Genomic DNA, 14,898 nt, shown 5'->3' with positions numbered 1-14,898 from the left:
GACAGAGAAAGGGGGAAAGACAGAGAGGGGGGAAAGACAGAGAGGGGGGAAAGAGAGAGAGGGGGGAAGAGAGAGAGAGGTAGGGAAGAGAGAGAGGGGGGAAAGAGAGAGAGGGGGGAAAGAGAGAGAGGGGGGAAAGAGAGAGAGGGGGGAAAGAGAGAGAGGGGGGAAAGAGAGAGAGGGGGGGAAAGAGAGAGAGAGGGGGGAAAGAGAGAGGGGGGAAAGAGAGAGAGAGGGGGGAAAGAGAGAGGGGGGAAAGAGAGAGAGGGGGAAAGAGAAGAGAGAGGGGGGAAAGAGAAAGAGAGGAGAGAGAGGGGGAAAGAGAAGAGAGAGGGGGGAAAGAGAAAGAAAGGAGAGAGGGGGGAAGAGAGAGGAGAGAGGGGGGGAAGAGAGAGGGGGAAAGGTGTGAGAGAGGGGGAGAGTGAGCGAGGGGGGGAAGAGAGAGAGGGGAAAGACAGAGAGAGGGGAAAGACAGAGAGAGGGGGGAAAGAGAGAGAGGGGGAAAGAGAGAGAGGGGGAAAGAGAGAGAGGGGGGGAAAAGAGAGAGGGGGGAAAGAGAGAGGGGGGAAAGAGAGAGTGGGGGGAAAGAGAGAGGGGGGGAGAGTGGGGGAAAGAGAGAGGGGGAAAGAGAGAGGGGAGATAGAGAGGGGGAGAGAGGGGGGAAAGAGAGAGAGGGGGGAAAGAGAGAGAGAGGGGGGAAAGAGAGAGGGGGGAAAGAGCGAGAGGGTGAAAGAGAGAGAGGGGGGAAAGAGAGAGAGGGTGAAAGAGAGAGAGGGGGAAAGAGAGAGAGGGGGGAAAGAGAGAGAGGGTGAAAAGAGAGAGAGGGGGGGAGATAGCGAGGGGGGAAAAAGAGAGAGAGGGGGGAAAGAGAGAGAGGGGGGAAAGACAGAGAGGGGGGAAAGACAGAGAGAGGGGAAAGAAAGAGATAGAGGGGAAAGACAGAGATAGAGGGGAAAGACAGAGAGAGGGGGGAAAGACAGAGAGGGGGGAAGAGAGAGAGAGGGGAAAGAGAGAGAGAGGGGAAAGAGAGAGAGAGGGGAAAGAGAGAGAGGGGGGGAAAGAGAGAGAGGGGGGGAAAGAGAAAGAGGGGGGAAAGAAAGAGGGGGGAAAGAGAGAGAGGGGGGAAAGAGAGAGGGGGGAAAGAGAGAGGGGGAGAGTGAGCGAGGGGGGAAAGAGTGAGCGAGGGGGGAAAGAGAGAGAGAGGGGGGAAAGAGAGAGAGAGGGGGGAAAGAGAGAGAGAGGGGGGAAAGACAGAGGGGGGGAAAGAGAGAGAGGGGAAAGAGAGTGAGGGGGGAAAGAGAGAGGGGGGAAAGAGAGAGGGGGGGAAAGAGAGAGAGGGGTGGAAGAGAGGGGGGGGAAAGAGAGAGAGGGGGGAAAAGAGAGGGGGAAGAGAGAGGGGGAAAGAGAGAGAGAGAGGGGGGAAGAAAGAGAGGGGGGAAAGAGAGAGAGGGGGGAAAGAGAGAGGGGGGAAAGAGAGAGAGGGGGGGAAGAGAGAGAGGGGGGGAAGAGAGAGGGGGGAAAGAGAGAGAGAGGAAGGGAAGAGAGAGGGGGGGAAAGAGAGAGGGGTGAAAGAGAGAGAGGGGGGAAAGAGAAGAGAGAGGGGGGAAAGAGAGAGAGGGGGGGAAAGAGAGAAGGGGGAAAGAGAGAGGGGGGAAAGAGAGAGGGGGAGAGAGCAGGGGGGAGCGGGGAAAGAGAGAGGGGGAGAGAGGGGGAGAGAGAGAGGGGGGGAAGAGAGAGGGGGGAAGAGCGAGAGGGGGGAAAGAGAGAGGGGGAAGAGCGAGAGGGGGGAAAGAGCGAGAGGGGGGAAAGAGAGAGTGGGGGAAAGAGAGGGGGGGGAGAGAGCGAGGGGGGAAAGAGAGAGGGGAAAGAGAGAGGGGGAAAGGTGTGAGAGAGGGGAGAAAGAGAGAGAGGGGAAAGACAGTGAGAGGGGGGAAAGAGAGAGAGAGGGGGGAAAGATGGAGAGGGGGAAAGAGAAAGGGGGAAAGAGAGAGCTGGGGAAAGAGAGAGAGAGGGGGGAAAGAGAGAGAGGGGGAAAAGACAGAAAAGGGGGAAAGTCAGATAAGGGGGAAAGAGAGAGAGAGGGGGGAAAGACAGAGAGGGGGGAAGAGAGAGGGGGGAAAGAGAGAGAGGGGGGAAAGAGAGAGAGAGGGGAAAGAGAGTGAGGGGGGAAAGATAGAGGGGGAAAGAGAGAGAGGGGTGGAAGAGAGAGGGGGGAAAGAGAGAGAGGGGGAAAGAGAGAGAGGGGGAAAGAGAGAGAGGGGGAAAGAGCGAGAGGGAGTAAAGAGAGAGGGGGGAAAGAGAGAGAGGGGGGAAAGAGAGAGGGGGGAAAGAGAGATAGGGGGGAAAGAGAGAGGGGGGAAAGAGAGAGAGAGGGGGAAAGAGAAGAGAGAGGGGGGAAAGAGAAAGAGAGGAGATAGAGGGGGAAAGAGAAGAGAGAGGGGGGAAAGAGAAAGAGAGGGGGAAGAGAGAGGAAGAGCGGTGAGAGAGAGTAGAGAGGAGAGAGGAGAGAGGGGTGAGGAGAGAGGGGAGAGAGGGGAGAGAGGGGAGAGGACAGAGAGGAGAGAGGGGAGAGGACAGAGAGGAGAGAGAGGAGAGGACAGAGAGGAGAGGACAGAGAGGAGAGTGGAGAGAGAGGACAGAGAGGAGAGAGGAGAGGACAGAGAGGAGAGTGGAGAGAGAGGAGAATGGGGAGAGGACAGAGAGGAGAGAGGGGAGAGAGGGGGGAAAGAGAGAGAGGGGGAAAGAGAGATAGGGGGGAAAGAGAGAGAGGGGGGAAAGAGAGAGGGGGGAAAGAGGAGAGGGGGAAAGAGAGAGAGAGGGGGAAAGAGAAGAGAGAGGGGGGAAAGAGAAAGAGAGGAGAGAGAGGAGAGGACAGAGAGGAGAGTGGAGAGGACAGAGAGGAGAGGTGGAGAGAGAGGACAGAGAGGAAGAGGAGAGGACAGAGAGGAGAGTAGAGAGAGAGGAGAATGGGGAGAGGACAGAGAGGAGAGAGATGAGAGAGGGGAGAGAGGGGAGAGAGGAGGGAAAGAGAGAGAGGGGGGAAAGAGAGAGGGGGGGAAAGAGAGATAGGGGGAAAGAGAGAGGGGGGAAAGAGAGAGAGAGGGGGAAAGAGAAGAGAGAGGGGGGAAAGAGAAAGAGAGGAGAGTGAGGGGGAAAGAGAAGATAGAGGGGGAAAGAGAAAGAGAGGAGAGAGGAGAGAGGGGAGAGGAGAGAGGGGAGAGAGGAGAGAGGGGAGAGAGGGGAGAGTAGAGAGGAGAGAGGGGAGAGGAGAGATAGGGGAGAGGAGAGAGGGGAGAGAGGGTAGAGTAGAGAGTAGAGAGGAGAGAGGTGAGAGGGGAGAGGAGAGAGGAGAGAGGGGAGAGTAGAGAGGAGAGAGGGGAGAGGAGAGAGAGGGGAGAGGAGAGGGGGAGATGGAGAGGAGAGGGTGGAGAGGGGTGAGGTGTGAGGGGAGAGGAGAGAGGGGAGAGAGGGGAGAGTGGGGAGAGGAGAGAGAGGGGAGAGGAGAGAGGGAGTGAGGGGAGAGATAGGAGAGGGGAGAGAGGGGAGTGGAGGGAGATGAGGGGAGAGAGGGGAGAGGAGAGAGGAGAGAGGGGAGAGGAGAGAGGGGAGAGAGGGGAGAGGCGAGAGGGGAGAGAGGAGAGAGGGAAGAGTAGAGAGGAGAGAGAAGAGAGGGGTAGTGGAGAGAGAGGGGAGAGGAGAGAGGGAGAGGAGAGAGGGAGAGTGGAGAGAGGGGAGAGGAGAGAGGGTAGAGGACAGAGAGGAGAGAGGGGAGATGAGAGAGGGGAGATGAGAGAGGGGAGATGAGAGAGGGGAGATGAGAGAGGGGAGATGAGAGAGGGGAGAGAGGGGAGAGGAGAGAGGGGAGAGGAGAGAGAGGTGAGAGAGGAGAGAGTAGAGAGGGGAGAGAGGAGAGAGGGGAGAGGGGAGAGAGGGGTGAGGGGAGTGAGGGGTGAGGAGAGAGGGGAGAGAGGGGAGAGTTAGAGAGGAGAGTGGGGAGTGAGGGGAGAGGAGAGAGGGGAGAGGAGAGAGGGGAGAGTAGAGAGGAGTGAGGAGAGAGGAGTGAGGAGAGAGGGAGAGGAGAGAGGGGAGAGAGGGGAGAGAGGGGAGAGGACAGAGAGGAGAGAGGACAGAGAGGAGAGAGGACAGAGAGGAGAGAGAGGAGAGGACAGAGAGGAGAGAGGAGAGGACAGAGAGGAGAGTGGAGAGAGAGGACAGAGAGGAGAGAGGAGAGGACAGAGAGGAGAGTGGAGAGAGAGGACAGAGAGGAGAGAGGAGAGGACAGAGAGGAGAGTGGAGAGAGAGGAGAATGGGGAGAGGACAGAGAGGAGAGAGGAGAGAGAGGAGAGAGGGGAGAGAGGGGAGAGGAGAGAGAGGGGAGAGGAGGGAGAGGAGGGGAGAGAGGGGAGGGGTGAGAGGGGAGAGAGGGGAGAGGAGAGAGAGGAGAGAGAGGAGAGGGGAGAGAGGGGAGAGGTGAGAGAGGGGAGAGGAGAGAGAGGAGAGGGGAGAGCTCAGAGTTGAGAGGTGGGAGTTGAAAGGCCGGCAGAGAGGAGCACCCACCACATCCACGTCGTCGGTGAAGACGGCCAGCTGCTGGGCTCTCTTCTCCAGCTCCGACTGGTACTTGATGGGGTTGGCCAGCGCCTCGGCCAGGACGGAGAGGTCGTCCGGCACGTAGTCCTTCACCACGATCAGCACGAAGAGCGTCGCCAGGGGCAGTGGCTGGCCCGACTCCGTCTTCAGCACCACGTGTCTGTAGCCGGGACACAGGCCCACCACCGGCAGCACGCGGTGCCCGATCAGGCGACCTGACTCCTCGTAGGCTGCCACTCGCAAGCTCGCCAGTTCTGGCAACACCACCTGCATGTTCAAATTGTGTGAATGTCATGCTTCAAGGAAAACTTTACCTACATTATTCACACATGTATACATCAACCAAACAAATAATGAATGCAACAACAGGTTTAACAACAGTACCCATTAAATAACCTTTCATGTTATTAAAAGGAACCTTGGTCACACATTTAAATGTCTTAATTGATGCTGGAATTTTGAGTACAATAAATATATAAAACATTTAAATCTAATAACTAAGGCATGTTCCACTTGTGTAACTGTACTTATACTTATATTATCTATTTTATACACATCTCTATGGAGTAAGCTAATACAGTGAAACCTCTATTTAACAAATCTCAAGGGACCAAAATTTGTTGTGTTTGTTTTAAAGGGGTTTGTTAAATGGAGGTTTCGCACGATATATTTCTAGTCATCATAAAGCTTCACATAAATGGCTAGAACTGTCTTTCTGACTGTTTAATACGATATGAGGAATTAAACATGAAAAAGTACATAGAATACACTTGTTTAATGGCCAACCATTTGATGCTTGGAAATTATCAATTCCCATCCCCAGTGCTTCCTGGCATGCCTTTGTTGATGTTTGATGCCCTAGCCTCCATTAACCAGTCAAAAAGTATATTGTCCAAATCATTTTTACATAATTTCACACGTTTTCGATTTGTCCCTACCAGAAGAAGCGTTGTTATCGATCTGTGCTCGGTTGGATAATATGGTCGAAAGTGTAGACGCCGGGATGTCGAAACGTTTAGCCATATCACTTTTTTTTTCCACCTTCATCAACTGCATTTAAAATTTCTAATTTTATTTTAACGTCAATCTGTCGCCGCTTTTTAGGATTAGAATTCATTTTAAAGTAGTAACGTGTTGATTTCCGTAACTACGCATGGAAATAAATAAACAACAGTGAAAACTGAAAAAATGGAAATTGTACTACACCATAGTTAAAAATATTTGCGTGTGCGCATCTTTAACCATAGAAACGCAAAATATACTAGCTGTTCGTCTTGCCAGAGAGATGGTACGAGAGGTTTCCGCCACTAGCGCTAAATGTACTCGCCATTTTGAACAAAGTGTGGCATGTATACACGACGTGTGTTAGCCATGATGCTTTGTTAGTTTATTGCCTTCCGCGATGGTGCTTATTATTTTAAGGTTATATGCACGTATTTTTAAGCAGTGAATGCAAAAAAATTAGTGGATATCTTGTAGGAGATGTTTATTTTTGCGTGTTTTTTAAAAGCAGCAGTTCGTTGTAAAGGGAATTTCACTATTTCGGAATAAATAAAATTCGGTATTTAGAGGTTAAAACAGCATTGATCTTATGGCGGTTCGGCGGGACCAAAATTTTATTTCGTTGCATGGGGTTTTTCGTTAAATAGAATATTCGTTAATGGAGGTTTTACTGTACTTGTGCTTCATGGTACGCTTGTCTCCACACCCGTGCAGAAGATCAGGAAGCCTGGACTAAAGAGTATAAGTGATACAGTTTACAGGCACAGCGTGTAGTTTTTCAACTAAGAGGAGGCTAGGGAGACGGTAACCAGCAGTGGTCTTAAGAGGCGTAAGTGACACATTAAACATTTAAGTCTCAGAGCCTGCAGTTTTTCAGCCTAGCTGTTCCTAACGGAAAGATACAAGTTAGCGATTACAATGTGACCCCCACTAAGTTCCTACAGTTTTGATAGAAATCACAGTGATGTATTCAGGTAAACACAGTATATAACTAGAAACAACAGGTTTGCAAATTGTGCGCAATTACACATAACTCTGTCTGACAGAACGACAGAACTATCGCAGTACTACAACACAGCATCCAGTACAATGTAATGCTAATCTCCCGCAATCAAGGCGTCACCTTCTTGAAGACGAAGGGGTCCTCGTTGAAGACGGGGTTGATGGCGTTGCCGGGAACGATCCTGGTGCGGAACCTGCGCCGCACCGTGTCGGCCGGCAGCCCGTACATGTCCACCTCCACGTATGTGCCCACCCGCTTGTCCGTGAGGAACTGGCCCGAGATCACCTGCACCGTCACGCTGCCCGCGATGATGCCGTCCACCGTGGACTCCGCGAAGGGGTCCAGGCGGCGGTCCTTGCGGCGCATGAACTCCGGCTTCAGCAAGTAGCCGCTGCGCAGGTTGTACTCGAATATGCCCAGGTTCAGCATCATCGCCAGGTCTGCGCAGACGTGCATCACCACATCACCAGTTACTGTCGCTCGAACATTCCACTTCATCACACAGTCTCGCACTACATCACCTTCACTTGAACCACAGCATTTCCTCATGAAAATAAGATTCCACCTTACGACTATACTTAAAGAAGTTCTATAATTCCTTCAGAAATGTTGTGACATAAATCCATCACAGTTAAAAAAAGTTAAAAAAAAAAGTTAAAAAAAGAGCAGCTAAAACTAAGGCTAATGCAGAACATTTAATATACGTATATAGCATAGGGAAACAATGTGGTGGGAAGCAAAGTCAGCAAACACCACAAATACTGACTGGCAGGTAGGCAAGTTTCATTTTTTTAACTTTTTAAATCAAAGTTTTAAACAAATAAGAAACTTTGAAAAGCAATTACATTTTCAGAGCCATGTTTGATAAAATAATTCTCATTGTTAAACATGAATTTAAGAAAAGTGAAAAATTTATGTTTTACCTACAAATATTAGCCTTTGAAATTCCCAGCTTGACCAAAATACAATATTATTTTTAATTGTAATTTTTAAATTCTATCCATCAGCAAGTAACCTCCGCAGGTACGCACAGAGGCCTTGCAGCAGTGGGCACCCACAAACTGTGTCCTGCCCCGGCTGGGGTGTCACTGTTCCAGAAGCTACGAGAGCTCAGAACTGACCCCACCTAAGAACGTGATGGACGGCATAAGGGCTGTGAGTAGAACAGCTCCCAGGGAGATGCCACAATCGTGCTCACCACAGCTCACCCCAGCACATAGTCTGCTTGTTCCACAAAGTGGAACATGCATGCAAGCAAAGACTTCAGGAGAGTTTGACTAACCACGAATCAATGAGCTAACTACAGAGCTACCAGACATCGGGGCATATTTCCGACCAAAAACTTCACCCAACCCGAAAATTGTCACCACTCATTTTAAAACGGAAACAAGAAGTGTTACTGAGTGTGGCGGTGTGGCGCTCACCGAGTGTCTGGTAGTTGAGAGCCACCAACTGGCAGCCAGCGTTCCAGAACACCTGGGGCATGAAGTTGGACGAGTCGAAGCGCGTTCCCCCGGGGTACACACGGCTCAGCTGGTGCTTGTTGTAGTTCACGAACTCTATGGGCTGCTCCTTCAGCAGCTGAGTGGCTTGCTTCTCGTCGAACGATGACATCTCGTAGTACCTGTTCTTCTCTACAGACAAGTGACCATTACTATTACTGAATGAATGAATAAATACATGTCGAACTTTAAATCAACAAACAATATTCTCTAGAGTAAACCACAGATAAAACATGATAACTATATCACAAACATAGCAATTTTATGATCTTTAAGCTAAACAATTCTACCAAACCCCCAAAGGTGTTTGCCTGTGATAGACAAATTAAGATATATTTGTGAAGCCTAGAGGTGCGAACTTGCTGCCGATACAGTTCAGAAATCCCTAACAAATGAGGCGCATAAAATCAAAACAAAACTTGTGTATGATACACATATGTTAGAGGAGCATATAAATATTGAAAAATGATTTGATTAAAAGAAAACATGTTTGGTAGGATGCAAGTGCAAACCTTAGCCATTAAAGGCTGTAAATTAAAAAAATAAATATATATACAATACACCCGAGCACTCAAGGGGAAGTGTCACAAAGAGGATGGATATTTTCCAGTCTTACAAAAGATTTGCATCAAACACAAAAACTAGACACAAATTTCCAAGTGGATGACAAGCATTGACAATACAAAAATAGCATTGATATGAAATATTTGTATTTTCTTGAATGCCTCCAGGACCAGCTTTGGGGAACATCACGGCAATCTAAACAGCCCGCAGCCATCTCGCATAATGTTGACAGTGGGGGCCGAAAACTAAGTTCAGAAGAAAAAATTAATTAGTTCAAGTAGCTTAGTTCAGGTGCGGCCACTACACAATTCCTCCGACATGAATCACCCGAAGACTCACTGATGTGCGGAGACCTGGCCGAAGTTACGCCCTCCAGTTTTTATAGCAGACAATTACATAAGCGTGCATGTGCGAACCTCGAGGGAGGGGCGGTAGGGGAAGGAATCGAGGGGAAACAAGGAAGGTTGGAGTGGGGGTGGAGGAGTAGGTAGGAGAGAGGGGAAAAAGAGAGGAAGGACAGGTGACGACCAAAGATCCACAATCTTCCAAAAGTTGTGCAGCGCAACTGTGTAAAATAATGCTGAACACTGCTTAGATAAGAAAAGTAAAGAAATAAGTTTCCATGCAAGTAAATAATATTTAAAAGTTAAAATTGATGGAGAAAACACACACTGTCATAACTCGCGTCATATAGCAGTATCAGTGGTTCTCGAACAGCTTTAACCTGGCCTGAAGCACAAGACATTGTCTATCGCCAAACACCTGGAGTAGAGACGAAACATTTCTAGAAACTGTTACTTACAATTTTCATTACTTTCCAGGTTCAAAGATTAGTCCATGTGTAACAGATATCTAAGATAAAGCAAGGGAAACTATTTTCCAGGTAAAGCAGTGGCGTGTATTTTGCCTCCTCATTGCATTTTACACACCGTGTGTGGTACGGATTTTTCTTAAAGTAGCAAAATATACAAGCAATTTTCCACTTTGTCTTCAGAAAAGAATTCTATCTTAGTTTTAAACTTTGACTGACTTGAAACAAGAGACCTTGCACACACCCAGTTGGAAACCAGCCTGCTGCACTTCCATGGCGTGACGCATGTGCATCTTGTTGCATTTCCCCTGCACATTCTAAGTCACCATCAATGTGCCTCAAGAAGTACAACTGCAACTACTGGAGCTCGACAATGTATGAATACAGTCAAGTCTGCACACGACTTGCATGTATAAATGCTGAACTCTGACTCAACTATGTGCAGGCTCATCCCTCTCTTATGCACATAAAAAAAAAGAGTGAAAATTCCGGACTCACAGCCACAAAGGAAGCACTTCTTACTCTCACAGCCGCTGGTCATTAACCACACTTCCCACTGAGAGCTCAAAATATAGACCGCACTATCAACTGTGTAACTTTGAGCCTCTGGCAGCTTGCATTTACATGTTTCAGTAATGAAGCAGTCTACCATTGGTGATGGTGCTGATACAGACAGCAAAACCTCAACAATAGTTAGAAAAACCATGAATGCTGGTATTTGTCATCATTTTCTTGCTATTTTTTGACTCAAATTATAATACTAATCAATGTAATGTCATTATTAATTTCAATTGTGCCTGTTTCAAGATTTTAAAAGGTGATTCTTAGTATTTTTTTTTAAAAAAGAAAAAAGAAAAATCCGCAATTTCAACATTCTGAATTTTGCTTAAAAATTTGCATTGTCACAAAATATCAATGGTTGTCCCAACAAATTATGCACAAAAATAGGGGCAGTTATCAGCAGGTTCAAGAATAAACTGAATTCAATAAACAGAAAAACTTCCAAAAAAAACCTTTAATAATTATAAAGCAAACTAAATGTGGATGTCGTACTTTCCGAGTTTTCAAAGGAGTTGAAGTGCACGGGCTGCACGTAGTTGACGAGCGCGGAGATCTCGGCGCCCGCTTCAGTCTCCTTGACCACCTTGTCTGCCGCGGCCTTGTCCTGCTTGGTCACGTCAGTCACGTCCGTCACGTCCTCCTCCGGCTCCTCCCCGCTGCTGGAGTCCTCGTCCTCGTCTGAAACCAGCCCGACAACCCGACAGTCCACAGCATGCACATTAGGTTCACACCTCAAAATAAACATCGATACTCCCCCAGGCATGTAATCCCATCAGGGAGTGGTCCTGGTAGGGAGAAAGATGGGTCTTTCACATGCCAGGCACTTGTTACCAGTGCCCAACGTGGGTTCCGAGAACCGGGAAACAGATTCGCCATTTCCGATCGCGGCATGTTACCGGAGAGCGCCCGGCTGGGTCGAGAGGGTTGAGGAGACCCATCCCGACTTCAGGCCCCGCCGACCCGCCCCCAGCTTCGCCGTTAAACCCCCAGACCTCCTGCAGAGCCGGCCCCCTCTGCGGGATCTGAGCGGCACCGACACGGAACCATACCTCTCACAGAGAATACCTCATCTGCACACCAAAGTGAAGGTGTGTCACTAGTCATCAGCCTTCACAACTACAAGCACCTGCCAAGCAAAATACCGCAACCACCATCAAATCTCTTGTGTAAGAAGGCACACAACGAGGGGCGCAACAACTAAATTTCCAAAGGGGGGAGGGGGGGGCAATATACCTTTTTATAAAGAATCATCGATCCCCTCTATTGAAGCGGGGGGTCCGGGGGTCCTCCCCCGGGAACATTTGTATTTCAAGGTGGAAAATGGTGCTATTTTTAGCAGTTTTATCATCTAAAAATTGATTACACAGTACTTTCTTTGCCCTCGTTTGCCCCCACTTCAAGGTTTCAGAGGGGGGGGGGCAAAATACCCTTCCCCCCCCCCCTGTTGTTGCGCCCCTGCCCCAACAGCCCTGATACAGATCACAACACGTCCGAGCCAGTGATGCAGTTACCGTCGTCGTCGTGGCGCGCGCTCTCCCTGCTGGGCGGACGCGACCGGGGCACGTCCCCGTTGCCCTGCGCCGCCTCCCCCCCCTCCTGCTGCAGGCTGGACTGCGAGCTGCTGTTGCCCGACGACACGCTCTTGCTGCCGTGGTGGTGGTGCTTCTTCTTGTTCTTGATGATGATCTTGCGCTTCAGCAGGCTGGGCGGGGGCAGGGGGGAGCCCGGCTCCAGCTGCGACACACGCCCCACTTCCATGCTACACTCACACCCGGGTACACCACCGTCCGACTGTATGAGTGCCGGGCTTATTCGATGCTAGTCCGGTCAGAATAAGACATTTCAAACAACAGAAATTCCGACAGAGCTGCAATTTGGCAGCGACCTCGGGTACACCGGCAGGTATAAAGTGCCACAAGTCCCCATGGATCCCACGTGTGCTAAAAAAGTTATTCAAGGTCAAAGGTCAAAATTTTCCGTTTTTATTTTTCTCAAAAAAACTGTAAGTTTTATCAAAAATGTAGCCCAGACAAAAATTGTAGATTATAAAATTATTATCTACAAAAATGGTCCTAATATTTTCTCTCTCCTAAGAATCACCATTCCTAAGATTTCGCCATTCTAAAAGTTGAAAGAGTTAGGTTATACACGTCACCCGTGAGGTCGTGAGGTCGTGTGCTGTTGGCTGTGCTGTGACGAGTCATCCCGCCGTGCTGCTCGGTAAGCCACAAGCCGACCGTGAAGATTTTACATCACACTTTGTTAAGTTTCTTAAACATCAATATATAATCAACAGTTTTATTATGTAGCGATAGCCGAATAATTAAAATAAGCATTTTCGGAAGGTCTAGGAATGTAACTTGCGACATGACACCGTTCCTCATTAGGAAGCACGATTTAATCAAAAGACTTTTGCTTAACGGACAATTTCCGGGAACGTAACCTGTCCGTAAATCGAGGACTTACTGTACTTTAAATACATTGTGCCAATGATGTAATGCAATGTGCCAATGATATAATCTCAATATAATACGACAATGATGTAATGCAATGTGACGATGTACTCTAAATGCAATATGCCCATTCGGTAAAGCAATAAGCCGATGATGTAATCTAAATGTAATCATGCCGATGATGTAATCTAAATGTAATCATGCCAATGATGTAATCTAAATGTAATCATGCCGATGATGTAATCTAAATGTAATCATGCCAATGATGTAATCTAAATGTAATCATGCCAATGATGTAATCTAAATGTAATCATGCCAATGATGTAATCTAAATGTAATCATGCCAATGATGTAATCTAAATGTAATCATGCCAATGATGTAATCTAAATGTAATCATGCCAATGTACACAAACATGTACTTGATGAAACTAAGATTTTCCATTTTTAAATTACTCGGAACATTATTCCAGGAATTAATAATAGGGCGCCAGAGGTAATCAAGAATTAACAACAAAATAACACAATAAGACTTATTTTATTGTTATAACCATAATGAGAAACCTCGAGTCATGGAAATAATAACCAAACAAACAAATATTAAATAAAGTCTATGGGATGTCGTAGATAACCTGACTCTTGAATAAAATAATACAAAATAAATAAAGTTCCTGAAATTGTTCACTGAGTAAAAGTTTTGGGGTTTTGCTCCGGCTTGCTCGAGCATGAAACGCCTAACCTAAAGACTTCTGGACTTGTGTACATATAGTTTGTGCTAATGTGAGTAAATTTGCCGTTAATCGCCGAAAGTCACTGTTCAACTAATTTTATGATAATCCAAAGTTTATACAATTACAGTTTGCATACGTTGACGGTAAAATTTATGTCAATTTTATTATATAGCGATGATGCAGACCATACCTTAACTCTGGATGATTAAGGTCGTTCGTAAAATACTTCGTCACTCACGTGAATTGAATGTGATTCTTCTGCATTCAATTAGAGGGCGTCAATTAATATTGCCCAGTATTTTGACGTAATTTCGAGACCAATAACGCCGAAATTAGCATCGCCACGAATAAAATATTCCCAGAGGGAATACACTACCACACGCACTAAATGGCGTCATTTTCCACTCTTTTTCTTCTCTCTTGCCGAAATTAAATTGTTAATTGAAAAGGGCCAATCACGGCCGCGACACGTTAGCGTCCTTTTTAATGAAGCCAATGAAATGTCAATATCAATCAAGCATAGGCTCGTTAAAGCTGTTCCAAATGCCGCGCGATTATTTATTTTAGCAGTTGTCATGACGACGCAGCACGAGCTGCGCGCGCCGCCATGCGTGAAACAAAACAAAACACTGCCGAAAGTATTGGGAAGCGGTATTAACCTCGAACGTAAAACAATAACAAACAGTTTCAGTTAGTCTGATAATACCGTAGTATTACACCAATGATGTAATCTAAATGTAATCATGCCAATGATGTAATCTAAATGTAATCATGCAAATGATGTAATCTAAATGTAATGGGCCAATGATGTAATGCAAAGTTCAATGGTACACACTTGAGAGCAAATGTCACCTTGTGGGTCTCCAAGGGTATATTTAGCAGCATGTCTCCGAAGATCTCCCTGCAGTACTGAGCAATCTTCGCTTGCTGTCTTGGGTTGCAGTGATTCTCAAAAGATAAGATCACTGGGAAGTCTGAAGTTTTGAATGCTGTTTCTGCAATTGCCTCTATTACATCCTGAAAAAAAAAAAAAAAAATAGTTATAGCAAAATCTTACTGTCCTCAAACAATTCCCTGGACTTCTGAGATAAAGCTGCTTCTTTCTTATTATCTACAAAAATCAGCCAAACTGAACTGGGCACAATATGATCAGTAGCCATTTCAAACAAACAAGTTACTAAATATTACATGTAAGACGAACATACATGCAAATACGTAACCGCCGAGTCCACACTGCGACAGTTCCAGTCTCCCGACTGGTGGAACTTGTCAGCTTCTAGAACTGGCAAGGAGAAAGTTGCTCAACGTAGTGAAAACAGTAGCTTTGTGTCTCACACGGTTCTCGGGATCGAGTGTGCGATGTGCGTGTGGCACAGAGACATTGTCGCCTGCGTCTAGCGAGCGATGTGCGTCACGCTTTGTTACCTTTGTCCTCGCACCTTTGGTTCACGAGTTATTGTGACGAAATAATTTATACTGGCCGACAAATATCTTCAAATTCTTTTATTAATGCCTCAAAGGTTTTGTGTTTTTAGCTGTACAAATGCCTCCTCGTGTAACAAGGATGCATTAATTTCTAGACCTGTATAAATACTCGAATTTTCAAATACAAATATGAATAGTTGATTAGTATTCCTACTCAATTCGAACTCATAACTAACATTTAGAAATAACGAATATTTG

General features: G+C 47.2%; 1 protein-coding gene across 1 annotated transcript in view; it reads right to left on the bottom strand.

The window, feature by feature from the left end:
• Window positions 1-14,898, bottom strand: part of LOC134538538 (1-phosphatidylinositol 4,5-bisphosphate phosphodiesterase classes I and II) — a 106,093-nt gene that overhangs the window by 65,423 nt on the left and 25,772 nt on the right. Inside the window, exons 10-15 of the mRNA XM_063379946.1 lie at window positions 14,068-14,232; window positions 11,545-11,767; window positions 10,526-10,711; window positions 8,020-8,229; window positions 6,716-7,035; window positions 4,558-4,857 (exon numbers count right to left, since the gene is read on the bottom strand). Coding sequence (XP_063236016.1) covers window positions 4,558-4,857; window positions 6,716-7,035; window positions 8,020-8,229; window positions 10,526-10,711; window positions 11,545-11,767; window positions 14,068-14,232 — 1,404 coding nt within the window. The remainder of the gene's footprint in view (window positions 1-4,557; window positions 4,858-6,715; window positions 7,036-8,019; window positions 8,230-10,525; window positions 10,712-11,544; window positions 11,768-14,067; window positions 14,233-14,898) is intronic.

The sequence above is a fragment of the Bacillus rossius genome, chromosome 13 (assembly GCF_032445375.1).
Source record: "Bacillus rossius redtenbacheri isolate Brsri chromosome 13, Brsri_v3, whole genome shotgun sequence".
Lineage (NCBI taxonomy): Eukaryota > Metazoa > Arthropoda > Insecta > Phasmatodea > Bacillidae > Bacillus > Bacillus rossius.
The sequence above is the reverse complement of the archived record's forward strand: the minus strand, read 5'-3'. Positions and strand labels throughout refer to the sequence as shown.